Genomic DNA, 25057 nt, shown 5'->3' on the forward strand with positions numbered 1-25057 from the left:
GCAATCGGCAACAACGGCCAAAGAATTAAGAAAAAATATGCTGTGTGAACATACTTATACTGCATTACCAGAGAATTGTCAGTAAAGATCAGTTCATTTATTCAACTGGGACTCAGTACTATTTGCACCAGCACAGGCTACACCATCCTTGGGTCATTTTCCCCTTTCTGTGGGTGGTGGTACCAACAGTCCGGCTGGGTCATATTTCCACTCCGGACCACTGTGATAAGAGCCCAAGGGACCCATCACAACCCGGCAGGTCACCGACCATAAGGGGTCAATACAGCCAGTCACAAATAAAACTAAAAGCAGGTACACTACCGTACCCGTGTGCTGAGTTAGCACTGACGTCACAACTATACCACTATTGGCTGAGCTGTATTCCAACCAGCGACATAACATCATCCCGGCAGTTGGGCACCACACAAACCGATGCACATCACCACACCAGTGTATCCTGAAGTATATTCAAGTAAGTCAACTTAGCTTCAGTCTTGTCTTAAATATCCTAGACAGCTGTCTTATCTCCAGTGTGTTCAAGTATTACAAAGCTCTATTGTATTCTCAAAGATTGTCAAATCTTATCAGGACTTCCTATATATTTATGCTAAAGTGTATGTGGATGCTGTGTACCTCCCTGCTGGAGTGTTATCACTTTGAACAAAAGACTGTTGTATTTTAAGCTGTGAACTTCTATGAACTCCAACGCATTACAAGTAAAAGCTATTCCTTTTTTTGGACCTCAGTTGTCCTGTGCACTCCCACGTGTCTGCACCTGTCTATGGTTCGGTTCTCTACACTGCAATACAGCGACTACAACTCTCAACTGCGTGCGGTGCTGCCAAGCCAACACTCAGGGTTGGCCAGCCCGTCCCACTCCTGGCTCACAGTGACAAAAGCCCATGTGGTGCTGCGTGTTCCCCAACATCTGCTCCCTATGTTGCTGCTGCTCCCCGTGGCCCTTCGCACCATCCCCCACTGAACTTTTCACTGTTGCCCAGATAATAATTTAATATCTACCTATCACTATCAAACACATATACTGCTGCAGCCATAGCACACAGACACAGCCTGCTGCAGCCATAGCACACAAACACACAACCTGCTGCAGCCATAGCACACTCACGTAGTCTATCACAGCCATAGCACACTCACGTAGTCTATCACAGCCATAGCACACACACACGCAGCCTGCTCCAGCCATAGCACACACACACGCAGCCTGCTGCAGCCATAGCACACACACACACGCAGCCTGCTGCAGCCATAGCACACACATACAGCCTGCTGAAGCCATAGCACACACATACAGCCTGCTGAAGCCATAGCACACTGAAGAAAAGCCCACAATCTTCTCCCAGAAAGAAAACACCACAATGAGGACAGAGGTTACTACTACACTACTTATGGCTTCTCCTCCTCAATCTCTATATTACACAATATATCATCATATTACACTGTTGCTCATATACAATCATGCAGGAATAGAACAGCACAGATCTCCCCGCACACAATGGACTCTTCCAGCTCAGAAACAAACTAACAAATAGTGACCTCCAACTTTCCAGGACCACCCTTATCTAATGGGCCAGTGCTTTATTACTGATAAATGCTTCACCCTTTCTAACTAAAGTAAGAGAAAGTGTCTTTCTGGTTTTTATAAATAAGTTCCTTAGATTGATACAACATAAAATATATTAATGAGGAACATTTATAAAATTCGTATGGAAATTCAATGATGATTCCTTACAATAGAAAAACCACTAGGTGTCTCACTTTCCTGTAATCTGATGTTCATTGCCTGAGTAATTCCATCTGTAGTAATGGACACACAAGGATGTAACAAAGAGTGTGAAAACAGTGCTTAGATACTGCAATTTGCAGCAGGGGGGGGGCAAGGCTCCTCCAGATGATCCTTAGGGCCCTTTTACACAGAAAGATTATCTGACAGATTATCTGCCAATGATTTGAAGCCAAAACCAGGAACAGACTATAAACAGAGATCAGGTCATACATGAAAGCCTGAGATTTCTCCTCTTTTCAAATCCATTCCTGGCTTTGGCTTCAAATATTTCACAGATAATCTGTCAGATAATCTTTCTGTGTAAAATGGCCCTAACTCTCCCTTAAAGGTATACTAAAGAAGAGGTCCTGGGAAACTGAAAAATGGGTTCAGTACTTAGCGTAACCCCTTTGCTGCAGTGCTGTTGTCTTTCATTTCTGTTTCTTCAGCACCTTGCAAAGCCAGTACATCAGTAGCCTCTTCTCCCTCCACATATCATCTGTACTAGTGTCCTGTAATTCTTCCCCAAGCATAGTGCCAGCCTGTTCAGTCCAGTGCATTTTCCCCAGCACTGAACAAGCTGTGAACCATAGAGGGACTCTTAGTAGTACAGCAGTGAGAGCACTAAAACCACCTTCTTCCTTCTTACTGCTCTGAAAGGTTAATGTAACCAAATCATGCAGGTTTTTTAAAAAAACTTTACCCCTTCCTGATCCTGCTTAGTTTTTTTATTCCTCACCTAAAACAAATAAAAAGTAATTCTTGCAGGGCAGGTTCTACTTTTTATTTTACTTGGCAACCTTGGTTATTTGTGGGATACAAAAAGATGCAATTTCACACTTTGCACATATGCTAAAACCAACATGTTAAAGGACAACTCTGGCCAAACCATACTTTTACAGCATAAGGAAAGTTAGACAAATTCCTAATGTAGTGCTATTTCCCTTAATTCAGTAGATCAGGCAGGCTTCAAACTGTGACGTCACGAATTAGGTGTAATTCATATACTGTAAGTGTCCAGCAGGGGGGTACTATATGAAGAACTCTATGTTCCGTAGCGTATTGGCATGCTGTTTATATTTTAACCCAGATAACGGATAAAGATGTCACGCCAACTCCTAGCCTAGCTTTATTGTCTCTTATTCATGGTCCCTCCTCTGCTGTCCGAAAAGGGCTGTTACGTCACTTTTTGACTGCGGCAAGGACCATTATTTCCAGGCATTGGAAGTCTCCTGCTGCTCCCTCCATTGCTGAGTGGGTGGTGAAACTGGACATATCGAATGCATTGCTTGACAGCAGAGGAACATGGGAGAGGCAAAAAGGTGTAACGTATCTAGCTTCCTTGGATCACATTCAAGTCAGACTCTTCCTTCGCCACTAGCTTACCTAGTCTAATTGCGAATTGGTTCGTCCTCCTTCCTCGGTTGAGCTGTCTTCTTAATGCTACACCATTATAGTCTAGTTCTCTGGTTCGTTTTAGAGGTGGGCGGGAATTATCTAGCTCAGAAGCATTGTTTAATTGGTTGTACCCGCGCATACTCTCCCAGTGTAAGGTGAGTCCTTCCTGACATTTAGGGATGCCTGAACCAGGGGGTTCCAAACTAGAGATAGGCAGGGTCATATAGGGACAACCTATATGCATCATTTTACTGTTTGTTATATGTATATATATTTCTTTTTGTAATACCACCACAGTTTGCATTTTATAATAAATACACACTTAAAGATGCATTATAGCAATTCTACCACAGTCCCTTCACTTCTTTTCAATACTCTCACTATAGGACTGCGGGGATTCTTTTCCTGAAACAATCTAAGGGCCCTATTCCACGGGACAATTATCGTTTGCATAATCGTTAACGATAAACGATCCAAACGGCCGCTATTGCGAAAGACCTGAAATTGTCCACCCATTTCCATGGAACGATCATCGTTACTTATGATCGTTCTTGCGGTCGTCTTGTCGTCGCTATTGCGTTCGTCACTACTGCGAACAACCGAACGACTTCTAATGCGAACGATTTGCAACAATAAAAATAGGTCCAGGTCTTATTAAACGATCAACGATTTCTCGTTCGGTCGTTAATCGTTAACTGCTATTCAATCGAACGATTATTGTTTAGATTCGAAAGATTTAACAATAATCTGAACGATAATCGTCCTGTGGAATAGGGCCCTAAGGTTCCATACGGTCAGTCACAGAAAAATAGGCATATCAGAGTGCTAAAAAAAAAAGCCCACCTACATGCCTGAGTCTACACTGTTGCCATCCCCAGTGCTCATTGCTTCCCCCTGGGATCTGTGAAGCTTTGAACCCACAGCAGCTGCCCTTGACTGGCGGGAAGTTCCACATGACAGGTAGCAGAGAGCAGACCATTGTATGACACCCCCTGCACACTGCACTGTATAGCTCTGCCTTAGTGCAGACCCACATATCTGCTGGTTCAGTGTAGCAGTATGCCAGCAGCCCCAGGCACCCAGTCCACCATGTTTGCCCATTGTATGACCCTCGCCTCTTGGGGCACTTTCACCTCAGGACACCATGTAAGAAGAGCTGAGTGAGGAAAGTGTCCCTGAGATAGTGACGGGGAAATGATTTACCATTAGTCATACAGTGTGAGGCGGGACGAGGAATAATACCAGTATAGGGAGGTGGAGCGGGCAGGGAGGGACCGGCTGGGAGGGCTGGGAGGCACCGGCTGGGAGGGCTGGGAGGCACCGGCAGGACGAGCAGGTCGGTGAGGCAGATGGGAGCCAGTGCCCACAGGTGCTCGTCACTCTCTCAGCAGGCAGCAGGGGGCGGCAGTGTTCACACACTCTCCGCCAGCACTAGACGGTTCTCTGCTCCTGCCGCAGTCACACAGGCAGCTGCCTCCCAGGGAACCGCACCGAACCGCAGCTCTGCAGTGTGACCGCTCTCCAGACATGGGGAAGAAGATGAGGAAAGGCTGCGACTGCAAGAGGGTCCTGAGGAACAACTGGCTGCTCATCACCACCGTGGTGGCCGTGGTGCTAGGTCAGTGCTGCATCCATCCATCCCCCTGTACAGATGTATAGACCAGGGTGCTGCTCTATGGCGGAGGAGGAGGGGGCCCTGGAGCAGACATGAGATGCTGCACCTTGCCATTCTCCTGCTACCATGCTTTGCTGTTATGTGTCCCTGCATTCCCAGGAAGAACGTGTTAGGGAATGTTAATAGTGCTGCAGAGCAGCAATCCTATATCCATGAGGTAATATGGAGACCGAGCCCAGAGCACAGGCATGTCTACATGTGTCAGCTCATGGGGGCCTATGGGAACCTGGGCATAGGGGGTATACATGACAGCACTACATGGGTATACAGATGAGAGATGGGACAGATTTCACAGAGGATGTTGGAAAACGTAGATATTATAAAAGGTGGATTGATGGTAGATAGACTGTTAAAGGTAGATCGATTATAGACTGTAGATTGTATTAAATAGATAGGTAGATAGATAGGAGGCAGATAGATAGATAGATAGATAGATAGATAGGAGATAGATAGATAGATAATAGATAGATAGATAATATATAGATAGGAGAGAGACAGATAGATAGATAGGAGATAGATAGATAGATAGGAGATATACGAAGTACAGTAGATAGAAGAAAGCTGTATAATAAATATTAGACAATGCAATAACAACTACATATGGTCCAAGATAGATGGGAGATATATATATATATATATATATATATATATATATATATATATATGCATGCAGCGTTATAGTGTTATAACTCTAGTCCATGTTGTTGCTGTGTATGTAATAGAATAGAGCATCTTGTCAACACTGCATAGAGTTTTCCAAACACTGCCTGGACTGTCAGTGTATGGCTATATGTTTACAGGGAGAAGGGCGCTGAATTTTCCCTTAGTGTTTACCTGTAAATCTTTTGAAAACAAACATTTATTTATGTCACTATTTTCCCGGCATGTACAGGTTGGTATAGGAGTCTCAAAAAGTCCACAAATTCATTTGAGAGTTGAAGGCTGTTCACACTGACACCATAGTTCTGTTCCTTCAGGTTTCTGTTATTCCAACCAGCTGAATAGTAAAATAGCAAAGTCCACTGAGCTATTATTTTTGGTAGGAAAACAAGCAGAAAAGGTTTATATTATAAAAAACATCTGCTTTATCTATCACTGAACTTAAAAAATAGATTTTCAGACACCTATATGAGACACACACGTTTTTTAGTTACGTAGCACAGCTGGTTCAGTACATGCCATACCTATTGACAAAACACAAATCACCTAAAATTGTACAAAATCATGAGGGGAAAAGAGCAGAATAAGCATATCCTCTTTATATTATCTAATTCATTATGAGCCAAACCTGATTTTTTTTTCCAAAACTGTGTCACAAAACCTGAGCTAAACTTAAGACGTCCTAACAACCCTTATAACAATAAAGAAGTCTTTTATTTTTTGTTAAAAACTTGGGCCCAGTTCACACCTCCTTTTTGCCTTCTATCAGAGATATGTATCAGAAGGACTTCCCAATAAATATCTGTAATAATAGACTGCTAGATCAGCGCTCGGTTACCAAGTCTATTACACGGCTCAATAATCTTGTGATTAGGGCTGCACAGATAAAACGTAAGATGTTCGTGCAGCTCTTTGCTTTAATTGGCAGCGTGGCCGCTATTACACAGTGCGATGTGCGGCCCATGGATGATTATTTTTTGACATGCTGAAAGACAGCGATTAGCAGATGAGAGAGCGTTTGCTCATTCGCGTCTCTATTACACTGGGAGATATCTATCTATCTGATATGGCAGATAATCTCTCTGTCTAATATGGTCTTGAGACTTCAGTAGGTCACTGTAAAGGCATACAGTAGCATACATCAGCATACGTCAATCACACCCTCACAGTTTACAGTTATTCTACTGTATGTGCTATATAGTTAAAATATTTTTATTAATACAGCTAATTAAAAGTTATTTCAAAGCAAATCAGCCGGATATGTCAGAAGGACAATTTAGGGGCCCTATAGGACCTTATGGTCATGGTCAGTGTTTGCACCTGGAACTTTCCTCTTGCATACACCATAATTGGTTCCATTTATGAATTGATAGGCTTTCTTTATGTGCATTCCACCACAAACCCCTGCGCACCCCCGCTTGACTCTGTGCCTTTGCCATAGACTCCATTTCATGCTCAGGCAGATCCCGCCGTCTGCCCAAAGAATTGACATGTCAATTCTTTGGATGGATGGCAGAATCTGCCCGAGCATAGGGACAAAAATCAGACACCAAATAGCAACTGGAGATGAGCGGAACTCAAGCACAAGCATATGGCATTTTAATAACTGGTGAGGAGAAGAGGAGAGGAGAAATCTCAGTCTTTCCTTTATTACCTGTTCTCTGTTCACAGTCCATTCCTGGCTTTGGCTCAAAAAAATCTGTCAGATAACCTGTTGGTGTAAAAGGACCCTAAGGCTGCCTGGAAAATATCGATACAGTCTGTATCCAACTTCTGCAGCCACCGATAATCAAATGCCGTAAGCTCGGGCGAACCCCTCTTTTTTAATCTAGACAACGAGCTGTCAACAATGGGAGGGGTCCTATAAGGATAATTATGTTGGTGTAGATGAAAATACCCCTTTAATTGCAATCTAAAATGCCCCAAAAATGCCAAAAAGGGCATCAACTTTTCCTGCTGTTTTGCCCTTTTCAGGTAGTTTTTTTGGTGTTTTCTCATTAGAGTAATTTTTTTACCTGGGGGGAAAAGCCAGAACTCTCTAAAGTCTCTGTGAAAAAGCACAGAATATAGGGCTTGGCATTATTTCACAAACCGGCAAACACATTGAAAAATTTCAAAATGCCCTGAAAAAACGCCAATAAAAAACATTCTTTGGATATTGTGTTTCATTTTTCCCCATTGACTCCCAGCTAATATTTAGCTGAGGCATGTATAAATGTGTTGTGGTTTTAATGGTGTTTTTTTCCAAAAGTCCAGATAGTTTTTCTGTGTTTCTAATTGTTATTAACGTGAAGAAACAAATGAAAACTATTGGCCAAAATACTACCATGTAAGAGTAGTCATAGTTCACAGGCTATATAATGAGGTCACTTTTGTGGACACTTTGTGGTTTCATCACAGTACTTGCAGTAGTGCAACAGCATTGCAATGCAACATCAACATTTGAACACAGCCTAGGGCTATGTTTCCACATCTAACGTCACAGATCTTTGCAAAAGTCTGGTAAAACCCATTCTACTTTGATGTGGACTCTTGTCCCCACTAACGCTCTATGCCATGCCTCATTGACTCGGCTTCTGCAGATTAAAAGATCATTTTTTACCCTAACCAAAGAACTGGGCACATTTTAAAACCAGGAAGGACGTACTCTCATCAAACGGACAGTACCAGCGGTATGGGGAGTTGGGTTGGTAGATACAGAATCACTTTGATCATAGGCCAGCCAAAAAAGCAAGAGTTTTTTGTTAGCACCAATTTCTCCCAAAAAATGTATAGATTGCAGTGAGAGAGATCTATGTGTGTACTCACAGAGCCGTAGCTGAACAGACGCTATGTAACTTACCATGGTAGTGTCTGCATGCATAAACTGCTTTCTGTGAGCTAAGGTAGATGAGTAAACCGTAAAATTCCCTACAAAAACTCCAAGGGTTAATAAGTTGTATAGTAATAGCCTTGAATTGAAGTTGTGCTTTTAAATGGGCAGCAAGAAGAAATAGTATTCCCTTTGTGCCAAGTTGTAACATTGTTTCGAAGTATCCTTGGAGATAGACTGACCACACAACAGATTATTAGCTTCACACTTCAGTGGAACATTCGTTCCCAAACTGCTCCGAACGTGAACAATTCTGTTCTTAAACAATATTTTCAAGGAAAATTTTGCTTCAGAACTCAAAAACTTGCTCGGTTTTCAAACACTTTTTTGGCACCCAGTCTTTAAGTCATGTGTAAAACAGCTCTGCAACCCGCCACAGATCGCACAGAGACACTGACACAGTGCAGGTGCTGTTGGCATCACTGTGTGGCTGCTGTGCGTTCTCGTTTTTTTGCCACCTACTTGAGCCTTCCCCTCCACTTTTCCCCTTTAGTGTATGGTCTGAACTGGCCGGAATTTGGCTGAGAACAGAGGTAACACTATGTTCTATTACTTGATCAACTTGTTGTACACCCAGTTCATGGAGGTTTGTTAGACTCTATTACATTGGACTACTATGGATTAAAAGAGATGTCAGAGATGTCAGATGGTCAGCTTCTGGGGTGCATGAGATCAGTCATGTCCTCTATCAGCACTGTCAATTGTAGTCATCAACGTGATTTATGGGATCTTAATCTTCCCACACTGCCAGCCACTTGTTAACAGTATGTGTCACATCTCAAAGAAGTACCCAGCTTTCCCAGTAATACTTTGTGGCTGGACTCACACAGCGTCTGACAACAGCCATTCTGTGACGGTGTCAATGAAGTTCATTACCGGCCGGATAAACATTTCTTTTGATTTGAAATGCATACTCACCATAGCCGACAATGTAAAGTGTGTCCGGAGTCGGACTTTACATTGTGTTCTCTGTGTCATTGTGTGTTCTGTGTCTTGTGCGGCTGCTATTTAATGAATAGCCCCTTTGAATTCTGGCCAGAGTCTATACTGTGTGTATACACTCCGTCCAGGATTCCATATTATTAATGTATTCGGCTACTTCATTAAATAATGGCCATGGTTGCAAAACTGCAACTACAGCCATTGTTTAATGATTTTTTACGTAGTGTAAACTTAGCCTAATACTGTAATACAGTATTAGTGGGAAAGCAGGGACAGTGGCGATAGACTAGATGACAGGTGAGACACAGAAGTTGCTGGGGAAGCAGTGATGTTCACTGTGTGTACACCACCATCACATCTCACAGCGCATGCACAGGAAGTGAAGCAAGGCTAGGCTGGAGGGGGTTGTCAGGAAGCTAGGTAGGGGGCTGGTTGGGCAGTGAAAAGAAATCGATGAGGCATTACAGAGTGGTGTGGGCTTGTTGCTCTGACATGCCTCATCGGCTCTTACAAACCAGGTTGGTTATCATATGGTACTCCATTTGTCTTATTTGGCATTTTCCAACTAGCGGTTTTACTTTAAAGGGGTATTCCCATCTCAACTAACATAGTTAAAGAGGTTGTCCACCTTAAACTAACTTGCCCCCTAACCACAAGATAGGGGACAGAGATTGCCTCTGTACCCCCCAGCGATCTCCAGATCCTAACCTAACTTAGAAATAGACATTTATAAATTAGATGTGCTGTGTGTCTACTGGAGTGCCCCAAGCAAACCACTATTGGAGGAGGGCAGGCGGACAGTTAGGGGGGTGCTCTGGCAGGCAGACATATAATTTTATTTTTAATTCTATTTCTGAGTTAGGTGTGCCGTCTATCTGCTGGCCGGGAGTTTTGCGCCCTGTGCAACCATACAGGTTGCTCGCCCCAAATGCCGGCCCTGATACCAGCCATTCCACGGATCCAGGACACAACAGAACGATAATCTGCCGAAACAGGCCGATTCAGCAGATCATCGATCTGTGTAATAAAGACAACAATCATGTCTTTTGGTCCTGCGATACACCGCCGACTGGCTGGCGATTGTGTAAAGTAAAAATAATACATACATCTCCCTGCTCCCTGATGTCCTGCTAGCTTCAGCCTGCTCCCCGCAATGCAGGCCATTTAGCGTCTCAGTGTCTGAAGGGCTGTATGGACATTGCTAACCCTTGCTGCACAATTATCAGACCATATACGATCTAGAAGATTGGCGCTCGCTTACACCAATACACCAAGTCTTGGGGCCGTGTATTAAGGCCCCTTACTTTTTCACCATTCTTTTAAAATAAAAGTTGTACAGCATCCATTATTGGCCACTGCTGACTTGCATTTGGCTTCATAGACTTGCACTGGCATTGTTCTGCCTGATTCCTATCTTCAGAGGAACCATTGTCTGAAAAACATAGCTGCACATAACTGTGGCTTATAAAAAGAAAATAAAAAGTGCAAATATAAAGGTCAAATACAAGAATGTTGAGGTAAAATTGATAAACAATGACCATAATATTTACAGTAAAATACTGACAATTACACCCCCCCCCCCCCAATACACAAAACACCAATTGCTGGCTATGTGACTTTAAGGCTATACGCAGCCATACTGTAGCCATACGCAGTTGCAAAGGCCCATTCATAGGTAAATGATGATGCCGCTGTTGGGGTCCATACTAAGGTTAGCCAGCATTCTTTGTGGCACGGATCATGTGAATTGGCCTTAGAAATAAATGGGTTTGTAATCTGTTTTGTGTCAAAACAGTAGAAGACAATTAGTGATGTAATAAAAACCATACATTATAGTAATAGCCTATATCTTTCATGTGAAAAACAAAACACCCCACCCTCATCATTTAATAGGTAAGGCTATTAAGAGAATACTGTATGTGTCACTCACGCCCAAAGCTTATACTTTAACAGCGTGCTTTGACATTTTCTTAAGACAAAACCACACCTGCACGCAATGTGATGAGCAAATAGTGAAATATTTGAATATTCGATATTCGTTCGAATATCTCCCCGATATTCGAATATTCGATTGATCCCGATTCAATCACATTAAAGTCTATGGGAACAAGTATTCGATTATTGAAAAACATCTATTCAACCACTTGGAGGTCACCAAGTCCACAATGACACCTCAGGAAATGATGCCAACAATACTGGAATGCCACTGGGACAGCAGGGGAAGCATCTGACACCCCAAAATCGCCATTAATAAAGTCACAAATCGATGTTATACAGGTGAATTACCTGGTTATTAAAGGGTGTATGAATATTTTATAGGTACAGCTGGACGGCTGTATTATGTAGCACGTAGCACTTGGTAAACAGAGTGCCTTATAGTAGCACAGCAGCCTGCTTGTACCACCCTGTGTATTTATGTATGACGTAGCAGCACGTAGCACTGGATGAACACACGTATATATGTTATTGGGTCATGTGACTATGCAATCCAATCATTGTTATTCTCCTTTCTTGCAATGCTACGTACACTAAGGGGCTGTGGCAGCCTCCCTGCATGTTGATTGGCTAAAAAAACAGGGAAGAAGGGGGATTTGAACGCTCATCGAATATTTATCGATTATTCGGCGAACTATTCGATAATATTCAATACGATCAAATACCTTACTATTTGATCGAATATCTATTCGATCGAACAGTATTTGCTTATCCCTAATATGCACCCGTCCCCTTCTCGTATCAGAAGGTATACTTCTTAGATGACCAGTGGGTGAAAGTGGAATGCCAGGGAGCCGAACAAGTGGAACCTTTTCTCCTTTAAGCGGGCCATGCACATAACTTAGCTGTTAGATAATACTACCTCCTTTAACCTCTCCCTATACATGCAGGTTAGGTTGTGGCTACGTGTGTTTACAACTAGAAGTTGGAGCAATACCATTGTGTATTGCAGGCAGGAGGAGATAGGAGACATAGGAGGCAGAGCAGCACTCACTTGAGGGACTGACTGACACTAGAGGGGAATGCAGTTTGGACAGGTCCCCAGGAATGAGGATTTCGGCAGGCTGCTTTGATTGCACACACCACAGCAGCCCATCCCGCACCTTAAGGACTTATACAGTGTGTTGTGACGTCACCATTTTATTAAGGAATTGAAGACTTGATGCAGTAGTGGATAGAAAAAAGCACTATATTTGCATGATCCTGTAATAAGTGTATATTGAGAATTTGTATAATCATATTCAGACAGATTCAGGTATGACTTAGATCTCCCCTAGTGATATTGATGTGCAGTTAGTCACCACCTGTGGTGTTAAGTACCACAGATACTTTTCTGAAAGTCTTGAAATGTTTTATATTACAAGGCTTTGTGACTTTGTTATTCTAGTAAGTAATTTTCCTGGTTTCCTCTTTTTCAGCCTAAAAGAATGCTGTGTATAGGACTACACAGAGACTTATAGCAAATCAAAATCCTATTCTTATCTTAAAGCTTTAGAAAAACATGGCCACTCTCCCAGAGACTACACCGCTCTTGTCTGCAGTAAAGTGTGGTTTGCAATTAAAGAGGAAGTCCGACGGGGGATTAAAAAATCACTACGGGCAGGGGGTGGGGGGAATTTGAAAAAACAAATCTGCATACCGCTCTCAGTGCCTGCGCTGCACCACACAACGAAGCTCCTGGACCTGGACGGCTGTCACTTTCTCCGCAGTTCCAGGTACGTCACAACCCGGCCACGTCACAGGCTGATGGGATTAAGCCAGCTCAGCCAGTCAGTGACTGCAGCGGTATCCCACCCCTGTCACTGACAGGCTGAGCAGGGCATCCGTCAGCCGGGTCGTGATGTACAGTTGCTGGCTGGGAGCTCAGAAGACAGCCGGCGGGGTCCAGAAGCAGGTTGCCGCTTAGTGTGGATGCCGGGACAGGTGAATATAACTGATTTTTTAATCTCCCCCATCCCCTGTCCTTAATAATTTTTTGGTTCTTGGATTTCTCCTTAATTTTCTTTCCCTTTAAGCTCCATTCACTTCAATGTAACTGAGCTGCAAAGCTCCAAACTCCAAAACAATTTCGCTGATCGGCAGCCTTTTGCATCACGTCAATGTCGGACCATGTAAAAGTACCCATGGGGTCCCTAGATAACTACAGTCTTCTCTCCTAAGTTTAATTTCCTCTTGATACAAGCACATTACAAATGTTTGGTTTTGTTGTTGCAGTATACTTCTGTTGAATTTAGAGGCATGAATTACCAGGTTAAATAAACATATAGTAGGTGTGCATTACATTTCCTGCCAAACCCAGTTCTGCTATTGAATTGTCAGCATGTGTAAATAAAATTAGATTGCTTAATTTATGAATTTTAAGATCAGCCCTTCAGATGGATTTCCTGCATTAAGTGGGCACTGTGCCAAAAGGACTTATTTCTCACCTGACACATCGAAGAGGTTTCTCTGTTTTGTTAGGCAGTTCAGTGAAACGTTCTGTACTAACACTTCACAGTTTCCTGGATCATTATTAGCCTTATGTTGTCAAGGCATCCTCAAAACCAAGTGTAAGTGTAAGGATCTATATATGTTTTCAAGATACACATATCAGTATTAAAGGGGTAATTCAGCAATAAATTAAAAAAAAATCTTTAAAATCAACTTTTAGCAAAAAGTGCCAGAGATATGTAATTTACTTCTATTAAAAATATCATGTCTTCCAGTACTTATCAGCTGCTGTATGACCTGCAGGAACTTTTTCATAGAAGTAAATTACAAATTTCTGGCACCAGTTGATTTGAAAGAAAATAAATTTTATTGAACCACCCCTTTAAAGCGGTTCTGTACCTACAATCTGACCCCCACAAACCGCGTGTACCTTTGGATAGCTCCTTTTAATCCAAGATCTGTCCTGGGGTCCGTTCGGCAAGTGATGCAGTTATTGTGCTAAAAATCAACTTTTAGGGTGCCTTCACACTTACCGTATCGCAGCAGAAAATCCGCTGCGAATCCGCAGCAGATCCGCAGCGGATTTAACTAAATGAATGAACACAGCATTAAATACACACTGTCAAATCCGCTGCGGATCCGCAGCAGATTTGTAAGTGCGGATTTGATGCGGATTTTCTCCTGCGATACGGTAGGTGTGAAGGCACCCTTAAACTTGCAGCCCTGTGTCAAATTGGCGTGGCCTAGAGTACCTATGTCCTAGGATTGCGACACCCCTCCATGCCACCTACCCGCCGTCCTCATCATTAGGAATGCCCCTGGAACATTTTCTCCTATTCATCACCTGTGTGAACACTGCACATGAGCTGGATCATTGAGGCACCTGTGCAGTGTTCTGACAGGTGATGAATAGGAAAAATAGTGAAGAGGGTGGGGAGGAGAGACGGATGGGCGTCGCAATGCTAGGGCATGGGTACTCTAGGCCACACCAATTTGACACAGGGCTCCAAGTTTAAAAGTTGTTTTTTAGGACAATAACTGCATCACCTGCCAAATAGACCCCAGAACAGATCTTGGATCAAAAGCAGCTATTCGAAGGTACAAGTGGTTTGGGGGGGCGGGGGGTCAGATTGTGGGTACAGAGTCGCTTTAAGAATTAATAGTCACAGGGAAAAAGCTCACTTCTCATTCAGTTGAAAAAACATGAAATGTGAGGATTGTACTGAGATGAAAATGTAGAAGCAGCTACATCACACTGCTTGCACCTTTGCCATTTGTAATAGGGAAGCTCCCAATACTTTTTACTGTATTGAATAGCACAACAGACTGTGCTATTTCAAGCAGAAGCATCCAGTAAAAGTATGCTGCACAGTATGCATTTTTTTAATAATATAATCGGAGCCTGTGGATGACAAATGCCATTGTATGACAATTGGAGGTTCACATCATATACAACAGACAGTGCCAAATATGCAGTAGTATTCCTAAGGTATATACAATTAGTAAACCTTTCTTGAAATGCAGTCACTAGTATTCAAATACAGAGACACAAACAGGCCTGGTTGGAAAATACTAACCTACAGATGTAAAACAATAGGAACAGGAAGGTTAGGGATACGTGTGTTCATTTTACATCGCTTGGCTGAGTTCACACTGCGTTTTTGCAATCCATTTTTTTTTTCTTTCATCCATTTAATGTAACAAAAAAACATTTATTTTTGTACATCAGTTTTGATCTGTTTTTTCCATTGACTTTCATTATAAAAAAAGGGATAAAAAAAACTGATCAAAACACATCCTTTATTTTAGCGCACACAAAAACGTGGCCGACCACATTTTTGTGTACACAAAAAAAAAAAGATGCGCTTGAAGTCAATGGACAAAACTCATCAGAACAGATGTATTTGTTTTTTTGCATACAAACGGATGACAAAAACGGATTCCAAAAAAGCTATTTCCCACTCTCAATTTCAGGGAGTGGGCCCCGAGCTGGGCTGTTTATACCATGGCATAGTGCTGATGAAAGTGCACTGCATTGAACAGGCTGGCACAGTGCTGGGGGGTGAGTTACATAGTATACAATACTATAGATGGTACGTTTAAGGAGTTTACTGATGTACTGGGTCTGCAACGTGCTGTGTGAGCAAAAAGGAAAGAAACAGCACAAAACTGCTGGTGATGATGATGATGATGAAATTGGTCTAATGATAACAAGTGCCTGCAGACTAAAGGGGTAGGGAGTGGTAATATTAGAGGGAGTGGGCCACATTACCTACAGTACATACAGCAGTAGGGACATTTCTATTTACACAGGAGACAATTGCTATGAATTTTTTGTGTGGTGAGAGGGAATTTACCTTTCAGTCACAGTGTGGATCCTATAAAGCAGACAGACAGACCCATATATTGCGTGTGCACAGCTCATGCTCTCTCCTGCACACACTGTCTAAGCCCTAACATTCTGTCATGATGTCTACAGTGGTTTACAATAAATTAGAATATTTTTCAGTATTTCAATTCAAAAGGGACATTGCATACAGAGTGAACTTTTTCAACAGTTTATTTCTGTTAAAGTTGATGATTATGGATTATAGCCAAGAAAAATCCAAAAGTCAGTATTTTAGAAAACTAGGATAATTAAAGGGGTGCTCCAGCATGGGGGCACTTTTTGGGGGGGACCAGCGGCGGGTCACTCATCGCGGCGCTCCGGTTCCCGGCCGCTTCCTGGTGTCTGACGCCGCCCGAGACGCTACGTCTCAGGGCCGCTCAGCCACTCAGTGAAGGAAGCGGGATCCGAGCGGACTTCAAACAGATCCACCTCCTTCACTGAGTGGCTGAGCGACCCTGAGACGTAGCGTCTCGGGCGGCGTCAGACACCAGGAAGCAGCCGGGGACCAGAGCGCCGCGATGAGTGACCCGCCGCTGGAACCGGGGAGGTGAGTGGACGTCTTTTATTTCAGCCACCTCCTCCCCGGTCCCCCCAAAAAAGTGCCCCCACACTGGATAACCCCTTTAACCCCAAACACCTGCAGTGGCATCCTAAGTGTTATAAAAGGTCCCTTAGGGCCCTATTCCACGGGACGATTATCGTTAAATCGTTCGAATCTGAACGATAATCGTTCGGTTGAAATGCAGTTAACGATTAGCGACCGAACGAGAAATCGTTGATCGTTTAATAAGACCTGGACCTATTTTTATCGTTGCTCGTTCGCAAATCGTTCGCATTGAATAAGACATCGTTCGGTCGTTCTCAATAGATACGAACGCAATAGCGAATAAATAGCGAAGAGAAACGATCGCAATTACGATCATAAGTAACGATTATCGTTCCATGGAAATGAGTGAACGTTTTCAGGTCTTTCGCAATAGCGGTCGTTTGAGATCGTTAATCGTTAACGATTATGCTAACGATAATCGTCCGGTGGAATAGGGCCCTTAGTCTGGTTCAGTATGCAACACAATCATGGGAAAGACTGCTGACTTGACAGATGTCCAGAAGGCAGTCATTCACACACTCCACAAGGAGGGTAAGCCTCAAAAGTTTATTGCTAAAGAAGCTGGCTGTTCTCAGAGTGCTGTATCAAGGCATATTAGTAAAAAGTTGAGTGAAAGGAAAAAGTGTGGTAGAAAAAGGTGCACAAGCAACTTGGAGAACCGCAGTCTTAACAGGATTGTAACAAAAATGCCATTCAAAAATTTGGGAGAGATTCACAAAGAGTGGAGTGCTGCTGGAGTCAGTGCTTCAAAAGCCACAAGCACATACAGACGTCTGCAGGACATGGGCTACAAGTGTTGCATTCCATGTGTCAAGCCACTCCTGACCGATAAACAACGCCAGAAGCGTCTTATCTGGGCCAAGGAAAAGAAGAACTGTACCACTGTTGATCAGTGGTCCAAGGCGATGATTATAGATGAAAGTAAATTTTGCATTTTATTTGGAAATCAAGGTCCCAGAGTCTGGAGGAAGAGTGGAGAGGCTGTACACAATCCAAGCTGCTTGAGGTCTAGTGTGAAGTTTCCACTGTTGATGGTTTGGGGAGCCATGTCATCTGCTGGTGTAGGTTCACTGTGTTTCATCAACACCAAAGTCAATGCTGCCATCTACCAGGAAATTTTAGAGCACTTCATGCTTCCCTGTGCTGAAAATATTTTTGGAGATGGAATTTTCATCTTCCAGCAGGATTTGGCACCTGTCCACACTGCCAAAAGTACCAATACCTGGTTTACTAACCACAGCATCACTGCTTGAGTGGCCAGCAAACTCGCTAGACTATAAACCTATAGAGAATTAATGGGGTATTGTTCTTAAATCGTCGTTTGCAAAAAATTTGCTGATCGTTCCATGTAAACAGTCGTTCACCGATTTTACTTATGTACGAGATAGGCTTAAGCGATTGCAAAACGAACGCAAAACGATTTGTCGTTACTTCGAAATCGTTAATCGTACAATCGGGCGAATTATCGTTCCGTGTAAACAAAGCATTAGTTTTTGATTGTGTTCTGAAATGATTATGAGAACATAGTTTTATACTAATACTGCAGTGACCAAAAGAACTCCCTGTAGAAAGTGTGTACATAGCATTTCTAAAGAGGAATTTCATGTCCAAAGGTTGGCACATGCAAATCAATATATATTTCCTGCTGAAATAAGTTTAGCACTTGAATGACAAACATTAACAAGAACACATTACCTTCTAACACCTGCTGAGGTAAATTTTAACTGATCTGTCTGTCAGTCTGAAAGTAAGCAAATTCAAGATCTAAAAATCTGCACAAGATAAAGGCTTTACCTGGGATCAGGCTTTTTGGATGAGTTGGTTAAATTAATTGTTAAGGTTTATGCTGCGTTTACACGGAACGATTATCGTGCGAATTCGCTGCGATTTTTCTGTACGATATATCGTACCGTCTAAACGCTGTTTGTTATGAAAAAAAAAACGTTACTCCGACATCGTTAATCGTACCATTGGGCCAATTATCGTTTCGTGTAAACGCAGCATAATTCTGCCATGCTGAAACCTACAACAGTTTATAACCAGTTTACAGCCGCTGTTGATAACATTTCCATGTTGAAAAAAACCTTGATAGTTTGGCTAAAAAACTATATCAGGGTCTTACTGGAGTACTGCTGTGCAATTGTTTTGTGCAAAAAGTAAAAATTTGCACGTGATAAATCTGGCAAAAAATTGGCTAATGTAAACCAAGTCCCCTCTCAGCGCAGCGGGCATAAACTGTTCAAAAATAGCACAAACAACTTGATAAATGCTACGTAAAAATATATGCCATGCTCGAAAACACCTTTTTCACTAAAATCATGGCTCAAAATAAATGATACATATGCCCCTTTTTTAAAGTATACATTTACTGTTACATTTTAAAGGGGTTCTGTTAATTTATATAAGGAGTAGTCATCTGTCCCCGTGTCCTCCTCTGGGTCTCCAGTGTCTCCACCGCCTCCAGCCTGTTCAGACAATCACCGACTGAGACAGGACAGCATTGTGGTCAGTAATTGGCTGAGTTGGCTGTCACTATTGAGAATGACAGCCCTCCTAGTCAATCAATGGCCGTAACACTGTCCTGTGTCAGTCAGCCAGTGATTGACTGAGCGACTGTCACTTCCGAGACAAGACTGATAGCCCACTCAGCCAATCACTGACTTACTGAGATGGGACAGAGCCAGGGCCAATGATTGTTTGAGTGGGCTGTCCCCATTGTCTCAGGAGTGACAGCCTGCTCAGCCAATCACTGGCTGTGGTGCAGTCCTGTCTCAGTCAGTGATTGGCTAAACAGGATTTTGGTGGCTTTGGGGGCACCGGACACCAGAGAAGAAGGACATTGGGGGAGCGTGGTCAGGTAAGGATAGATGAGCGAACTTTTTGAACTGCATTGCCTGCAATCACAATTATAAAAATATCATGTTACAGAGAATCTATTGGATAGATTTGTGTAATGTATGATATATGTAGTAAATTCCCACAGGGCCATAACTACAGGTGCCCGGAAATTCCATCCCCTACAGCACATACCACAGAGGCTATCAATCAAATACACAGATATATACTCAATTACATATACAACGTTTAGGGGATAGTTAGGGAAAATGAGGTGTGTTTGCAGCCTGCTGCCTTGTTATGGATGAAATTACAGAAGGAGCAGACTGGGAATAAATGCAGCAGGTGCTGGAACCTAAGTGATTATACAGTAGTCTGAAGTAAAATGGGATGTTCTTTAACAGCTTTAGGTGGGAGACTGGATGGAGTTCTGTGGATGGAAAGTAGACAGGTTGGGAGTGCTGTGATGAAGAGCTAGGGGAAAGCAATGTATTCTTTGTATTGTGACATCCATTACGTCAATAAAAAAACATGGAACCCATAGACTTCAATTGGTAATCTGTATCGCAATCACAATCCGCACAAGTACATACCCTTTTTTTTTTTATGGAACGGATTACGGATCAAAATTAAAACGGACTGTGTGAATAGCCCAATATACATCAATGTGCTCTAAGTTGAACTGTGATTATGCGTCCACAATTACAGACAACTTTACTGAACCTGCAAATAAGGCCTAGGGCTGCATTCACACGTTCCGTGAAGTTGTCCGTGCACATGGACACATTTATAGCCCATTATTTTGTATTGGGCTATTCACATGTTCAGTGTTTTCACAGATCTCCAATCTGTTCCGTTTAAAAATAGGAATGTCATAGCAGGGAATGGAAGCACGGCACGGATTCCCCAAAGAATTCAATTAGCTCCGTGTTTCTCACGGATGTACCCGTGTTCATTCATGAAAAACACGGATGTGATTTAATCAGTGTAATTTGAAATGCTTTAAATAGATCCGCGGAAAACATGGACACGGATGCAAAACAGATTTAAACACGGATGGTTTTGCATGGATCATGGAGGTAGCTAGCGGACTACATTCACGGACCTGGAAAAGCACCAAACGTGTGAATGCAGCCTAAGACCCCCAAAGCATATGAAGTTTTGACGATTTCAGAATTGGGGCAGACAAGTCAGCAATGCTATATGCTTCTGCAGCATGTTTATTTAGGAACTTGGGTGGACATGCTATTATCCACAATCCGTACTGCAGTTTTCCTGAAATTGTTATTTATATTAATATGCTAATTAGGTGGGTTGGTGCACCAGGGGTGGTACTACAGCATGGAGAAAAAAAGAGTTAAAATAACTTGGTTACAAAGACCATGTAGATAGTAAAGTTCAGATTTGCATTTCTGACATCATTGTGAGCACATATTAGAAAAATGGCAAAGGCATCCAAAATATGCTAGTTAATAAGTATCCTTATGTTTTATTCAATATTTACTGGGCTTCCTAAAGGTAGAAATCCACAGGGTCCTGCTAGCAATGCCAAGTATCTGTCTACTTTAAGGACAATCTGCTTTAATTATTACCATGATATGTGTTACACAGTTACTGTTTACCACCTGTGAAGAGTAGTAACCTACCACGGAGCATATCCATCATTTCTGTGCCAAGCATTGTGTAACGTACAAGTAAACAAAAGCTAATCAGATGTTACTTAGTAAAGACAGAAAATTACATGACCAAAAAAATATGAAGAAAAAAGACTCCAATTGCTTGTGTATATCTGTATGTCTTGTGGTGACATCTAACATTGAAAACTCCATATGCTTTGTGATATATGAAAATTAGCAAGACTGCAATATGTATGGCAGTGTTCCTTTAATATAAGGCTGCATTACCTTTTTAGGTCTATGTTGGTCAGTCCAAGATATTGTGAAAAGAGGATGCCAGTGTACAGCCTGGCATGTTGCCCTAGGCAAGGCATACTTATTCAGCAGAGGCACTATGGTGGCTCTGGAGGACCAGTAAAGCCCGCCAGCAGACATAGCAATTAGGGATGGTCCAAACCTGCTTCGGTTCGGGTTCGTCAGAACCCGAACTCTCGGAAATGATTCCCGCTGTCTGCCCGCTCCGTGGAGAGGGTGGATACAGCGGGAGGACCGCCTGGAAAACTGGGATACAGCCATAACCATAGGCTGTATCCCAGTTTTCCAGGCGGTCCTCCCGCTGTATCCACCCGCTGCACGGAGCGGGCAGACAGTGGAAATCTGATGCCGAGTGTTCGGGTTCATACAAACCTAAACCTCAGCAGGTTCGGACCATCCCTAATAGAAATCGATCAGCACTGGTGGGCGGGGAGGGATCGATCAGCACTGGTGGGCGGGGGGGGGGGGGGTTATACTAGAGTGTGCACTGACTGGAGAGGGGACAGGTAAGTAAGATTGTTCAACAGGGACCCGAAGACATTGCAAGAGTACCCCTGCACTAGACTCACTGCAGCAATAGGGCCAGAGTACCCCTTAAAATGAATATATTTTATATGTTTAGTATGATTTTATGTTTTTTCTCTTTCAGGTATTGGACTTGGGGTTTTGGTTCGTGAATATGGAAAACTTTCCAACTTGGATAAGATTTACTTTGCTTTCCCTGGAGAGATTCTTATGCGAATGCTAAAGCTGATCATTTTGCCATTGATTGTATCCAGCATGATCACAGGTACCTGATACATAATATATTCGTCTAATATTATATTCAGTCAACCTCTCTCTTTCCCAATTTCCCCCTGTACATTTTTATTTTAATGGATATTCTGATGCTAGACACAATCAAGAGCAATAAAGCATCAGACGTATTAGATTTTTAACTAATTTTAGTGTGATTAGACAGTGAAAGGCTCCTGTTTTTGTAAATATAATTTGCAATTATGTTTGTCCTAATAAGATTAAGATCTTTGCATAATATGGATTTAGAAAATGATCTGATCCATTTTGGATGAAACTGATCTAGAAAATCTGTGTCTTCATATTAAAAAGTAGAAAATAGAGAGAGAACCTTGCAGTGGGTAATATGTGCTAGGATTCCTCTACATACCCAGTAAAGAAGATAAAGAAGTAAGACCAAGCATTTGTGTCCACCTTAGCAAAATTACTGAGGTGGACACAGTAAAGCTATTAAAAAAAAAAACGACAGATGGTGCTATACTAACATTATTCCTGAGAAGAAAACATATGCAAATAGCTCTCACACTACTTAGGCAAAGTGTTCAAGTCATTGTTTTACTCCATCTAGGAGTCTTAGAACATTGACTAGAGGTAGATACCAAGCCAAAGTCACTCCAAAAGAAAAGACTACCAATTTGCAGACAGCTGCCTGGAGCAGTTAGATGCAGCCCCTGCCTGGAAAACATGGAAACAGCATAAGGCCATGGTCACACAACGTATAACATCGGCCGTTCTGTGGTTATCTTCACTTCTGCTGAATTCCTCGCTGCACACAATGGAGCGCACTACCAGAGCCACGCGCTCCATTGTGTGAACTGACAGGTTCTCTCGGCCCGCTATTCAATGAATGTCAGTTTTTTGCGGCGCCGCTAGCGATCCCGGCTGGAGTGTATACTATGTGTATACACTCTGGCCGGGATTCCATTCATTCTAATACAACATGTGTGTTGTATAAATTACAGCCTTTGTTGATGTGAACATGGCCTATGACTGTATCCATGTTTTCCACAACTTCCTAGGGCTGCATCCATCTTTTCCAGCCACCGGGAGTCAATGACGATTGTTTGGGTTGGGCTAAAACCGAAACATTCGGCAAACTTGCTTAACAATAATAAATTGTATTTTATGTATGAATAGTTGTTCATTTCACCTTTATACTATGTCTCTCACTCTTCTCATAGCTATACATACATGCATGCAGGGCCGGTGTTAGGGGGGGCAAACAGGGCACTTGCCCAGGGCCCCCATCATCAAAGGGGCCCCCTGTAGCTTATATGATGCCCTTTGATCGGACAACAGCAGCTTGGAACATATAAAAGTATACCTGGCCGAAGCTAAGTGCTGCCGAAATTTACTACACACAGCACAGAGCAGTAACAGTGTGTGCCCCAGTGCCACCTTAAATGGCCGCCTTAAGAAACTGAGGACCCACCTCCTTTTCCCTCCTTGAAGTAATCAGAGTAGAAGTCGGGTCTACAGGGAGGAGGGAGGGACAATACTGTGCAAACCCTCTGCACACAGTGAGACAGCCAGCCCTGTGCTACCCATGTTAGCCTGCTAAGTTAACCCTTTGAAGACTGCACCCAGCTGGATATCACAAGTAGTAAGTACTGTATGTGTTTAATGTGCAGTGATGTGTGATGTTATGTATCTGTATTGTTCTATGTATATAAGTATGTATGTGTGATGTTATGTATCTGTATTGTTCTATGTATGTGTGATGTTATGTATCTGTATTCTTTGTATGTGTGATGTTATGTATCTGTATTCTATGTATGTGTGATGTTATGTATCTGTATTGTTCTATGTATGTGTGATGTTATGTATCTATTGTTTTATGTATGTGTGATGTTATGTATCTGTATTCTATGTATGTGTGATGTTATGTATCTGTCTTCTATGTATGTGTGATGTTATCTGTCTGTATTGTTCTATGTATATGTGACATTCTTACTGTGTACTGTATATTATATTGTGTGTGTGTATATATATATATATATATATATATATTTTTTTTTTATATATATATATATATATATATATATATATACACTGTATATGTAAGAACAGATCTGTCTATCTGACCGACAATTTCTCTCTCTCTCTCAATATATATATATATATCTTTTTATATCTATCTATCTATATATCTATTTTTTTATATATCTTTCTATTTTTTCATGGTGGGGGTGGGTTTATCCATATATACAGTACATGGTGGGGGTGGGTTTATCCATATACACAGTACATGGTGGGGGTGAGTTTATCATATATACAGTACATGGTGGGGGTGGGTTTATCCATATATACAGTACATGGTGGGGGTGGGTTTATCCATATACACAGTACATGGTGGGGGTGAGTTTATCATATATACAGTACATGGTGGGGGTGGGTTTATCCATATATACAGTACATGGTGGGGGTGGGTTTATCCATATATACAGTACATGGTGGGGAAGGGTTTATCCATATATACAGTACATGGTGGGGGTGGGTTTAGTTATGGGTTATTGAGGTTGGGTGCATATCACTTAAGGAGCTCACTTCTTAGCGCCACTGGACCCACTGGCATACAGGTATGTCATGAGTCCTTAAAGGGTTAATCACTACATAAAGATAATATTTGATCGACTGATGCTATATTGTTTAATAAATACTATACATATACATTATGGGGGCCCCACTTTAGTTTTGCCCAGGGCCACAGTTTGTCTAAAACCGGCCCTGCATACATGTTTTTAA

General features: G+C 42.3%; 1 protein-coding gene across 1 annotated transcript in view; it reads left to right on the plus strand.

Moving 5' to 3' along the window:
- Positions 1 to 4507: 4507 nt before the first annotated feature.
- The window catches only part of SLC1A1 (solute carrier family 1 member 1), a 40591-nt gene continuing 20041 nt past the window's right edge, over positions 4508 to 25057 (plus strand). The window contains exons 1-2 of the mRNA XM_069961914.1: positions 4508 to 4799; positions 22167 to 22307. Coding sequence (XP_069818015.1) covers positions 4709 to 4799; positions 22167 to 22307 — 232 coding nt within the window. The 5' untranslated portion in view covers positions 4508 to 4708. The remainder of the gene's footprint in view (positions 4800 to 22166; positions 22308 to 25057) is intronic.

This window comes from Dendropsophus ebraccatus, chromosome 3 (assembly GCF_027789765.1).
Source record: "Dendropsophus ebraccatus isolate aDenEbr1 chromosome 3, aDenEbr1.pat, whole genome shotgun sequence".
Classification (NCBI taxonomy): Eukaryota; Metazoa; Chordata; class Amphibia; order Anura; family Hylidae; genus Dendropsophus; species Dendropsophus ebraccatus.